Source organism: Orbicella franksi, chromosome 9, assembly GCF_964199315.1.
Source record: "Orbicella franksi chromosome 9, jaOrbFran1.1, whole genome shotgun sequence".
NCBI classification, from domain to species: Eukaryota; Metazoa; Cnidaria; class Anthozoa; order Scleractinia; family Merulinidae; genus Orbicella; species Orbicella franksi.
In genome coordinates, this window is record NC_138153.1 from 25,108,065 (window position 1) to 25,120,344 (window position 12,280).

Here is a 12,280-nt window from a genome sequence, read left to right on the forward strand (position 1 = left end):
CCGGGGACTAATTACACCGGATCAGCGCTCAACAAAATCATCGCTTTTCGTCTTTGTTCAATGCGAACAATTTGGAATTGGTCACTAATTATAGATGATAAAAACACTGTACTTAAGACAAAGAGTTAGGGTGAAAAAGCCGCGGAAATAAGTTAATTCTGCGATAACATTTGCTCACTTGAACTGCCAATCATAAATTATGCATAGCTAGATTCGATTCTCCTTGGAGACGAGTTTACACCAAAGATCCGTGTAAGTTCTTAGGCAAACATAACTGAGAATGGCTGCGGTTTAATCTGTAGTCGCATCGAGTTACAATATGTAATGACGAGTGAACAAAGTGTTGCTTTTCGATCGAGAACATGAAGTTCCTTCAACACAAGCGAAGAAATAACACGTAGCTTTTACCCAAAAGGAAAAATGGCGGCAGCCCGCGAACGGAGTGAGGTAGGAATCGCGCTCGAGCTTACCTTTTGTCAGTGTTATTGGTCAGTGTCTTTTCACGTAATCCTTGGCGTATAATAATTTGGATAGTATTGTGTACAAAACATTTTGCATATGTCTTGACTGCATGTGTTATGTGATAACGGTGGTCATTTGTACTTCTGTGCACTAGTCCTAACTGCATGAATCGAAAACAATAAACCGAAGACATGGAATTGTTTTAAAAACAATCGGTAGTGGGTGAAATGTGTGTTTAAATTAACTACATTGAAAACGTTTTTATCTGAACAGTTTTTTTTTCAGGCTACGGCTTAAGTTTAAGTATCGCAGTTAGCAAAGTTAGCAAGGCTTTTGTATGAAGTCAGACGACCATTTAGCAGCCATGCTTTGTACGCCTTGGATATAAGCAAAGCTACTTTGCACAGCAACCATAAATCTCGTATATTTTTGTATCTTAATTATGTATCTTAATTTTTGTATCTTAATTTTCTAGTTTATTCAAATTTTGAGGTTTGAGCCGTTCATTTGACTTAATTTAGCCGTGATAATACAAGTTAATGGGGAAGAATTTCGATCATTTTGACAAAGCATTATTAGACATGATCATCCTATATTCGACGCCATACACCTAAATGATTTGTTATTCTGTTGTCTCTATAAATAATTTATACTACATAATTTGAATTTCTACGAGAAATTCAAACCACCTTGATCTGGTAACCTTTCTACCATATGGCCCAGGGAAGTTGGGGGGGGGGGGGGGTGTACTTGAAGTATACCTGATGGGGACATGGGGGTTCATTGTATATTTTGGGGGTGAAATCTTACACCCTTAGTATTATTTTGGGTCAAGAGAGATCTGTCACTTATTTTTTAGGTCTTGAAAAAATATGTGTATTTTTTTGGGATTTACTTATTTCTGAGCAAAATTTTTGTTGTGATCAGTGAATCAGATAATTATTCATTCAAACTTTTTTTCAGCAACATGTATTTTTTGGGGGTAGGAAATTTTGATGCCAGGTATTTTTTGGGTGTAAAATTTCAGGCTCATGTATTTTTGGGGGTTCACTGTATGAAGCTCCGTCTGACTGCCCCCCCCCCCCATCATGTATACTGTGAGTACCCCCCTGGGCCACATGTAGTGGACTGCATAGCTGTGTGTTGGCTTAATATGTTATGTAAATTTTTTATTTTGGTGGTCAAATTTACTTTTGAATGAAAAAGTCGTGAAATTGACTGTAAACTCTTAATTAACTAAGGGGATTAACATGAGGTACCTCTCACCATTGGCCAAAAAATGTCATGTGATACACCTCAGGGTAGTAATCATGCTGTGATCTTCAGTTTATCATTCCCTGATTGACCTCTTTACAAAGGGGAAGAGAGTGAGAGGGAAGCTTATTTGAATAAGGGTCCTTGTTCTAAATTGCAAAATAAATGAAACAGTTTGTAACATATTTTGTTTGACATATTGACATTTTAAAGGCAAAGTCCGATTGTGTTTTGGTAGAAAACATCCATAGCCCTCCATATCCATATCTTTTGGTTTGGATACCTCCCATCCCTCTTGGTTCATACTTTCCCTTAAAAATTCTAGCTTTTGAGACTGCTCTCCCTCTTAGGATTTTTAAATACCCTCCTTGGGGCAGGTAATAGGATCTCTTCTGGAACCACACATTTATAAGAGAGTGCCAAAGTTGTTACATGTTGCATGTAGTTTACAGTACTGTTAGAGATTTATACAACAAGAACGTTGTTCAGATGAAACAATCATCTGTATAGCTTTTGTCACTCCGTCTGTAGTATATTGCCTGTCATATTTGGCAGGGGTATTTGCGAAGAAAAAACTGAGAGGAGGGTAGGGGAGGGTAGGAGGACTTATTTGAACTGGGGGACATTGCAGAGGGGACTTTCTTAGGCCAGGGAGGTAAAGTCTCTCTATCAGCCAAGTGGTCCATCAGGCCAGAGCTGACTAGAACTTTTTTATTCCCCCCTGGATGGGATGCTAGTCCATCGCAGGGTTACCCCCAGCATTAAACTCGCCGGTAACCATTTATACACCTGGGTGGACAGAGGTACTGTGGGACTAAGGAACACAACACCAGTGGCAGATCTGGGGGAGGCGCCTGGGAGAAGAAGGAAGAAAAGCTGGCAGGGCAAGCAAAAAAACCGCTCCCCCCCCCCTTAAGGTCTGGATCCGTCACTGATCACAATATATTTGTCCCTACCAGGGTCAAATTGGACAGGTTTCCCAAATCATATTCTTTTGCGATGTTACCTAGATGCTATTCTTTGCATGGTTAAGAAGGTCTTGAGATCAAAAAATGGACATCACACGGCCTCAAATTTACCAATTGCTACTCCTTAGCCCTTAGGGTACATTATAAGTACATCTTACGTAAGAGGTAGACTATTGACAAGCTATGTCTAATCTAATAGTATACAGTAATGCTAGAAGTTTTATTCAACATTATTATGTCTTGTAACATTTTCAGCCAAAAGACTTATCTGAGAGCATTTTGAACATCAAACATCGGGATATCTTTGATCACCTTCCGCCTCTGAGTGCTCCACAGGTAATAATACACTGTTTGAATACAGGGTAGGAAAAACATTTTGAAATACAGTTGCCCATTGGACCAGTACATTTCAGTTTTCAGTTGCCTCCACTAAAATATTACTTGTTTTTGATTGTTAATTATCGCTAGCAAGTCTACTGAGACTAATTTCACTTGCTCACCGGGCCACCAAACTTCCATTTTCACTTGGTCATGCAAGAGCAAAATTTACTTCCCCGGGCAATCGGACCTGGGTTTTTTTCCTGCCCTGGAATTATCTCAAATGAAAGGTATCTCTAAGATATTACACTTGAGTCACCTCATAGGGCGAGTTAAGAAATAAGTGTGCGCTTCCAACACCTGCATGAATTTCCGGCAAAATCTGATTGGCTCATATTTATAGCGTGACACAAGATTTTTTTTTCACTTTTCCACTTTTTATTATAACCTTGTGTGGTTCAAAAACAAAAAAAAAATACATATTCTTAATATCACCTAACATTAGTAACATCAGTTATTTTACATGCCCGATATGGTAATGAAATTAATTAATAATGAGACCGGATACCATAAATTAAGTTTCTAATATGAATTTTACTTACAGCTGCCATCCAGCCTGAAAGTAAAGTTCTGTGTTGTTTTTCATAGCTATACATTTCTTAGTTCTAAATTTCACTTTGACAATTTCCTTAGAAGCACTTAGATTAGGAGGTACACCACGTCTCCTACTTATCCAAATATGTAGTTTAACAAGCATAATAAAGTAACTCAATAGTTCTATTTCTGCGTCTTATTTGCCTAGTAACACATCTTGTAGTGTGAGGTCCACTCTTTTGCTGGAAACCAAATACCAAAAGGATGCAAAATCAATCCAGATTAGGTTTGTAAAAGAGCACTCATAAAATAGGTGATGTACAGTTTTGGATTCAATTCCACAAAATGTACACAGGTCATTTGGGACATAGTTTGACACAAGATAATATTGCTGTTGACAGGTAAACCATGAAGGGGCCGCAGACGGCTTGAGAAGTGAATGTATCAGGTGTTCTTTTCTTCCCTACCCAGCTCGTGAAAAAACAAAACAATTTAGCAAAAACAAGAATGCCTGATTGCAGGTTCTATGCTGTTGTGGAAATCAATGATATTCACTCTCATATATTATTAAAAGCAGTTTGTCTTTTTGATCTGAATTTGTAGCCTGCGTATAGTGAAAGACCAAAGATTGTAGAGTATGGAGCTTATACTCAAGCATCACCAACTAAAGAGAAAAGTCATTATAGACATACAAGGTGGGTGGCAGTTTATTTCTTAAGACATTTATATCCTTGGCAATTTTTGTGTTCAATTAAAGATGGGACTTCTTCAGAGGGGTGGGGATAGAGAGTGGAGAGGGACTGAGAGAGAGGTTGAATAGTTTTGATTTCCCAAAAGGATCAATTCTCACCGGGCTTTTCCCAGTAACTGAATGCTTGTCCATCACTGCTGGGCCATTAACCCCACTGTCCCAGGACACAGGGAAGAACTGAGGAAAATAATTAACTACCCCTCACACTGGTGAATGGAACACTCAACTTTACCTCTCTACCATCATGTCGCACTAAGTTTTAAATACTTCATGTAAAACATAATCTTTATATACTGAATTGTTAACATTATATTCTATCCAGCTGACATTACTGGTACCTTTATTCCTTTAAGCTAGGTAGTTATGTGCATGTCAAACCAAAGGGTATGGTTTTTGCTCTCTTTTGTCCTGAATTATGGTATGTATTGCTCCTTGGCCTGGAATCAGGTATTCCCCATGTTTTCCCTGTCATAATCAAAGGATTTAAATCTTGTCTCAAACATCTATGGATATAGAAGCCATCCCTGCTTATTCATTAGCTGAAGTCATGTATTAGAGACGTGGAATAGTTTTTGAAACCTGAAATCGACTTTCAAGGTTTGGCTCCAGTCTGAAATAGGCTATTGAATTGAAAATCACATATTCTGGTCTGACATGGGGTGATGATTTCAGGAAACAATTAACACACCTCCCCCAGGAAATTTAATCAATACAATATTTTACATTCAATTTACTTCAGTTGACTGTTTAGTATATCATTTTATTTTGCAGTGATGCAGTGGCCAATAACTACACACCGTCAGCTCAGAGTCTAACAACAAAGTTAATTTATAAAAGACAAGGCAAGACGTCCAGTTCTGGTAAGCTGAAGTACATAGAGTAATTAAATACAGGATATATTATTATAAGTACTTAATGACTGGCCCCATGGGAAACAGTGAGTTTTGTTTCCCCGAGACCCTCCATGTTCATTGAACATTGAATGAACATTCAGGTTAAGGGGAAACAAAACTCTGTGTTTCCCGCAGGACCAGTCATTAAGTGTTTTGTTATACGTCCCAACTTAAAACTAGGGAAAAAAACTGCGAAAAAATTGTTTGCTTGACGCCAGCTGGCACACAAATTTGCTACGGTTTCAAGGAGCATGACCTGATCACGTGCGAGTCGAAACTTCATTGTTGTTTTCCTAGGGAGTTAGCAAGTTTTAACCCATGACAGGTGACACGTTCTCCTCCAATTGGAAAACATATTTGAGCTGGGAGGTATAACAAAGACAGTTAAACTTATATACATGTGCTCTTTTGTTGACAGAAAATTTGATAATATTAGCAGATTCACCTTCCTTTCCAGTGTACAACTATTCTTTTTGAGTTAAAAGGATTAGGGGTGTTTTGCAACTTCATTCGCATAGTCTTTTCTCTTACTTGGGGGTAGGGTGGGAAAAGGCTGTGGGAATGAGGTTAGGGTGTTCTTGGGGGTGGGGTCAGACACGGGATGGCAAACCCCCTCTAAATGTCTGTGACAAAAACAATGTTACACAAAATGCTATGAAAAGTTATAAATGTTAACAATGTTAGGATGGCCAACACTCCCCAGGGGGCACTCACAGTATACATGATGGGTGGAGGGGGGTCCAATGGAGCTTCATATTATGAACCCCCCAAAACACTTGAGCCTGAAATTGTGCACCCCCCAAAATACCTGACCTCAAAATTTCCTATCCCAAAAAATACAAGACTTAAAAACAAGATTACAAATTAACACATTATATTGTCTTCTTTATCAGCATTTTTTCTGGAACTCACACGTTGCTGAAAAAAAGCTGGAATGAATAATATTCTGATCCACTGATTGCAACAAAAATTTTGTAAGCCCCCAAAACATACACCTATATTTTTTTAAGACTCCAAAAAATTTGTGACAAATGTCTTGATCCCAAAAATACAGACGGTGTAAATTTTCAGCCCCAAAAAATGTCAGACCCCCCATCATGTATACTGCGAGTACCCCCCTGGGAAACACACTAACAACCAATACCTGTAAACGCCACTGACAAGACTTTTGCTCCTAGTTGTTAACTTTGTTAAATTACATTTAGCAGTACTGAATCCTTGACCAAAATCTCTGACAATCATGGTACCTGTAAGATCCTTGAAAGATCCTTATAGAGATCCACAAAGATCCTTGAAAGATTTTCGCCAGGGATCTGTTCAAGTGACTTACACAATGCCTTTGCTCTTGGACCCTTGCTCTGAGTCAGATATATAACAATCTGAATCGGACAGTTAAGGAAGAGGTTACTTACTGTAATGTTTATGGGCACCATCATGTGAATTGCTTGCATTTATGGTTTAGTTTTTGACTTTCTCATTCTTTTAATTTCCTTATATTCCTAGCTAAAAAGAAGAATAGCCCAAGAAAGCAACCTAGCCCTCCTGGAAAGGTTCTTGAAGAGAAAATTCAACCCCTTTATGGTGGACAATCTCAATCACCTAGTTCTGTGTATTCTAAAGGAAAGGGTAACTTGGTGACCCAGGGAGTGCCCAGGGTGGGAGTTATCAAGGGGCACACAAGCCCACCTCTTGTGGGCCCGCCAAAAAAATGGTCACCCCAGAATGAACAGGATACTTCTGAAGCAGAGAGAAAAATTGATATTGATACAAGTCCTTTGTCAAGTTCTAAACCACCAAGAGTAAAAAGACCTCAGTCTGCAGAACAGTTTGTTAAATCAAATGGCCGTTCACCCAGTCCTCAGGGTAGCGGCTTGCATCATTATGGAGAACCTATGCCTGAATCGCCAGACTCTAAAAAGGCAAAAGTTGCATGGGGAGGCCAAGGGAGGCTGACTGAATCAAGCAGGAACGAAACTATTGATACAGAAACAATTTCAAATGGTCATACAGATATGGAAATCCATGATATTGGTGGAAGTTATACTGTAACAAGTTCACCACTGAATATCTCATCGGTGTTGTCATTTAGAGAGCACGACGAAGAGACACTGTCTGTTTTAAATATCAGTTTCCCTCCATCAACAACTCCTACTTTTGGACTTTCCCGTGCTGTGTCGCCACCTGAATCAGAGCTAGAGAGATACAGTAGTCTTGTGGAGAAGGCCATTATGTCTAACATGGTAGCACCATTGTCCAAGGAATGGAAGAGGAAGACCCACGATTTTCTTCCAAAATCATTAAAACAGGACTTTAAGGAAACATTGGATGAGCTTGACAAGGTATTAATAACCCTTTTCACTGTTGACTTTCTCATTTGCATTTCAATATAATCCAACATAACTTTGGGCATTTTTGGAGTTACTACCTGAAATTGCCTTGCATCCATGTTGGATTACATTGTTTGCCAAAATTATGACAAAAATTCCAGTTTTGGTTCATACTTTCTTGTACAATTTTGTTGTTTGAGACACACCCTTCCTCTTCAATCACTGTGCCCCTTGTAATAAATTTTATTTCCAATAAACCTCCTTCGGGTGGGTATGGATATTTTCTGGAAGTTGACACAGTGTCACACCATGCAGGGAGAATAATCTTTACTATTATAGTTATTTCTGAGATCATATAATTTATTAATATTTATTTTAACAGGAAATGGAGGCAGAGTATGCACGAAGTGTAAAGCAAAGTATTCTGGATTATGTGCTTTTGGATCCTGCAGAACAAAGACGACTTGGACTCCATATGCCACTACCAGTGAGCCTTGATATTTTTTATGTTAATATTGAGTTATTTCAATTGACTTAATAAAGTAGCATTCCTTCAGTACACCCCACATAGCTAGATATTTGGAAATATGCTGTTAGATTTGGTTGGGTTCATTGGGAAGTCTTTGCCTGCTGACAAGAGTTTTGAGATGAAATGGAATGTGAATGAAACAAAATAGAACTAGAGAAAACAAGGTGAAGAAAGATGAACCAATTAAAATACTTCAATAAAACTAAATATCCCTTCCTAGGACACACACTTTGTTTTCAAGTACAGCAGTAGCTGGTTTATTAGAAAAGTGAAACCAAAATTTAAGTAAGCAAAATATTGTGATGAAATAAAGTAAAATGAAATAAAATGGTACAAAATTGAATGAGATGCACTGGTTCATTTGTAATAACAAACAAATTGTGTACAAAAAAGGGAAAAGGCCTTCAAAAACTTGCATATGCTTGATTGTAAAAAAAGAAGAGAGTGCCAAAGAGGTTTGATATGTCTTTATCCTTCAGGTAATATATCCTGCTGGAAGAGAGAGATTCCCATGGCATGCTTCAGTCATTGCCTGCAGGGAGTACCTGGAGAAAAACCTCTTTGTGACCCATGTTGTACTTAGGGAACTTCTATTCCTCTGGGAATCACAGTGAGTTCAATATGTAAGGAGTCAGGGATCAGGAACAAAATTTCCAAGGAAGAGACAACCTGAAAAAAAAATGCTTTTAATGCATTATTTGCTACAGTTTGAGAAATTGCATTCAATTTATAATAAGTAACCACAGTCAAACCTGTATTAAGTGGACCCCATACATGTATTAAGCGGACACCCTCTATTAAGTGCACAACAGTGCAAGTCCCATTTTTCTTTTCCTACATTCACTGTAAGAAATATGTGTATTTAAAAGACGTCTCTATTATGTGGATGCAGACTCCTTAAACTTGAGTTTTACGGTCATTTCTATTGTTAGAAACCTGTATCAAACGGACAGTGCAAAAAGAATGCAAGATTTTTTTGTCCACGTTTTAGTAGATCAGTCATTTAAGTTTGCCAACAAACTGAGCTGTCACAGAAATGCAATATTTTGTTATTTGGTTTTGTTTTTACAAAACGTTTGTTCTTGTTTGATTTTGTAAACCTTAACATAATTCGATCAATATAGATACTGTTACCGTATACTTAAATCGCTTTACCTCTTGTCATTGTTTGTGGAAATATGGCATTTCAGAGTTATCTCGATCGTTCACGAGAATCCTATTTGTCCCTTTTAAGGTCTTTAATACTGACCAATATTGATATGACTCTTTTAAGATGAATTCTGAACCTGTTTTCAATTCTGAATTCGGGAATCAGTTTTCAGCGGACACCCTGTATAAGTGGACAGTAGCAAGGGTCCTGAAGGTGTCCACCTAATACAGGTTTGACTGTGTGTACTTGTTGTGTGGATTTCATGGAAATAGTGTTGACTATGAACTCTGTTCAGGAACTAGTGGTGTAGAGGGAGTTAGGAGAACTAGATCTTTGTAAGGTACTCAGCTCTCCTTGAAATGGGTGGATAAGGCTAATCATGTTTTGTTTCCCTTTATTGTTCCCTGTTTTTAACTTCAATCTAAGATCAAGCCCATTCAGGAGGTAGAAGAAGTAAGAAATTTTTGACAAATTGAAACTTAGAGTGTAGATCAAGCAGTGGCAGATCCAGACCCTGAGCTAAGGGTGGGGGAGGGGGAGGGTTTTTTTTTCGCTTGCCCTGCCGGCTTTTCTTCTTTCTGCAAGTTTTTTTCCCCAAAATAAGGGGGTGGGCAGGCCCCTCCCCTAGATCTGCCACTGGATCAAGTCATTGAATGTATTTCTGTATCAATAGCCCTTTTCATGGTTAACATTAATCATTTGCATTTTAACAAAGTAATGTCAATGCAAGGTAATTTCTTGAAAGCAGAAACTAAAAAGCTGCTAGAAATTGCCTCACATCTGGTTTGGATCATATGGTAATGCAAATTAGAAAAGTTAACTGTGAAAGGGCTATTACAGTATGTTGTTCAGGGAAATAAATATCAGTTTTGGCAAATCGTGAAACAGTCATAAATATTTTGAATTTTTTTATTATCCAGTCAAAGTAAAAGTTTTGCAGTTCTAAAGTTCTCAAGTCTGGCTCGTCTGGTGCCAGAGACTGGCATTTGCCATTAACTGACCAGCGCTTGTTCTTACAACTGTATATGAGACTACCTTCAATGATGAAGGTGCGTGTGCAAATTATCGTGAGAACTTTATAACACATTTGTCTCTTGCTTGATTACAGTTACTCAGACTTGAGATTAATTGATATTCCCAGTCTGAAGAGATCTCTTCCTTTAACAATAACCGAGCTCAGGAAAAATGCTCACAAAGCGACTCAGCATGGAGTGAGAACACTGTTAGACAAGTGGATCCCAACCTGTGTGAAGATCATCAGTGACAGAAGAGATGACATTGAGGAATGGATGCCTGAAGATGAGGTAATTGAGTCCTAAGCATGAACAACCGTCTAAATTCTCTTTTAGTAATAGCGATTCATTGTAAGGTTGACTGGTGATGTTGTGCACTTGTAGGTAATATTTTTGTGTCACTGGCAGTAACCCAGAACTATTATGGAATTATTTGTCACTCCATCCTTTATTGTTGCCCAGAAAATTGATCAAGTTCTGTTAAAGTATTGTCAACAACTATTTGTGCATGTGGGCATAGGGAGGCATTTTAAGAATACAGTGCATTGTCCAAGATCAGAACAGAAGGACTACACCCAGGGATCTCTGAATTTTGTGGGTAAACTAGAAACCTGACAGGCCTACCATGCTTTATGCATCAATGACCGGGAGAGGACCCAAAGCTGTATCTTGTAGATATCAATCCAGACCATACGCTAACCTTGGCTAGGCCAGTATTTATGTTCCACAGTTGCTTTCATTTTAAAGTACTCATTCTTGGTTAATAATTTTTTTCGCACCCTTTAGCAATCCAGAGTGGAGAAGATGGATCATTTCTTCAGCTCAGTTTCCTCCCTGATGTCGCTCAATCTTCACAGTGCTGTGTATTCTTCCATTGACGACCTAGTACAGTTTATTGAAATGTACAAACTTGGAAATGATTTTACCGGACACTTTGAAAGAAGTCTTCCTGTACTACCACAGCCAATTACACTCACAGTGGTAAGACATCATTTTATCTCTCCTTTCTTTAAGAAAAAGGAACATTTTGTGTTCTTCTGTCAAGTTTTAGAAACACAGGTGGAATTTGGGAGAACCAGAAATTCTGTGGGAACATTAGTTGATAACTCATGTATTTTCTTTGGGCTATTTTCTAAAGAACAATAGAAAATATTTCATAACCAACCAAAATCCAGCATGTTTTATTGTAAAGTTCTGTTGTTATCTCAATCTATACACACACTGGAACTGATGCCACATAAGCATCTCACCCTTCCCGCTCTTGCTGGCTTATGATTTCTTTTTGCACGCAATGCGGTCCTATGTTATTGTTCTCTGCACGCATTGCGGTCCTACGATGCTGTTCTCTGTATTTATTGAGGAGTGGTAGACATTTCCGAGTTGTCTTTCTTGTCTGTTTCAAAATAATGCCTGGTGCACAACTTTTCATGTGGATATGAGCTTTATTTGCATGTTTTTCTGTCTGCAGTTCTAACTTATTTTCAAATGAATGGTTATGCACATGTACCAAGTCTTGTTTGAAAATCAGTTCAAAATTGGCTTGTTACTCTTTTTAACAACATAAATGAATGATAACCTTACAAGTTAGCAACTGAGAATCCTGCATTTTAACATCCTTTTTCCTGTTAGTAACAAATACTTGTGGACATCTCATGGTTTTATTTTTAGGTTCCTGAGGTAGAAAAAGTGACAGTTGATTTTGAGCCAAATTTCTCAGACGTGACTGAGACAATACATGAAATCATTGAACACATGGTGAAAAGTGTGCAAAACTTCCAGTGTGTTGAACACCAGTTGTTTTATGAAGATGAAGGACTTAAGAAGCGTCATATCAACAGTGTACAACTTGATGAAGAAAGAGTACTGGCAGCGAAGGAAAGAGTGGCTGATGTCGTGGAGAAAAACAGTGCTGGGCCTCTTAAGTAAGTTGCAATGTTGTAGTGTCATTACTATGGCTGTACAAAGTGATCAGAGGAGGACAGTAAATGGTAGTAACTTGAAAAAGCTTGGCAAAACAAGAG

General features: G+C 38.2%; 1 protein-coding gene across 1 annotated transcript in view; it reads left to right on the forward strand.

Moving 5' to 3' along the window:
• Window positions 1-202: 202 nt before the first annotated feature.
• Window positions 203-12,280, forward strand: part of LOC145498650 (dynein axonemal heavy chain 3-like) — an 82,765-nt gene continuing 70,687 nt past the window's right edge. Inside the window, exons 1-10 of the mRNA XM_081478563.1 lie at window positions 203-447; window positions 2,940-3,020; window positions 4,200-4,291; window positions 5,119-5,207; window positions 6,744-7,579; window positions 7,950-8,054; window positions 8,576-8,706; window positions 10,355-10,550; window positions 11,046-11,240; window positions 11,928-12,181. Coding sequence (XP_081334689.1) covers window positions 421-447; window positions 2,940-3,020; window positions 4,200-4,291; window positions 5,119-5,207; window positions 6,744-7,579; window positions 7,950-8,054; window positions 8,576-8,706; window positions 10,355-10,550; window positions 11,046-11,240; window positions 11,928-12,181 — 2,006 coding nt within the window. The 5' untranslated portion in view covers window positions 203-420. The remainder of the gene's footprint in view (window positions 448-2,939; window positions 3,021-4,199; window positions 4,292-5,118; window positions 5,208-6,743; window positions 7,580-7,949; window positions 8,055-8,575; window positions 8,707-10,354; window positions 10,551-11,045; window positions 11,241-11,927; window positions 12,182-12,280) is intronic.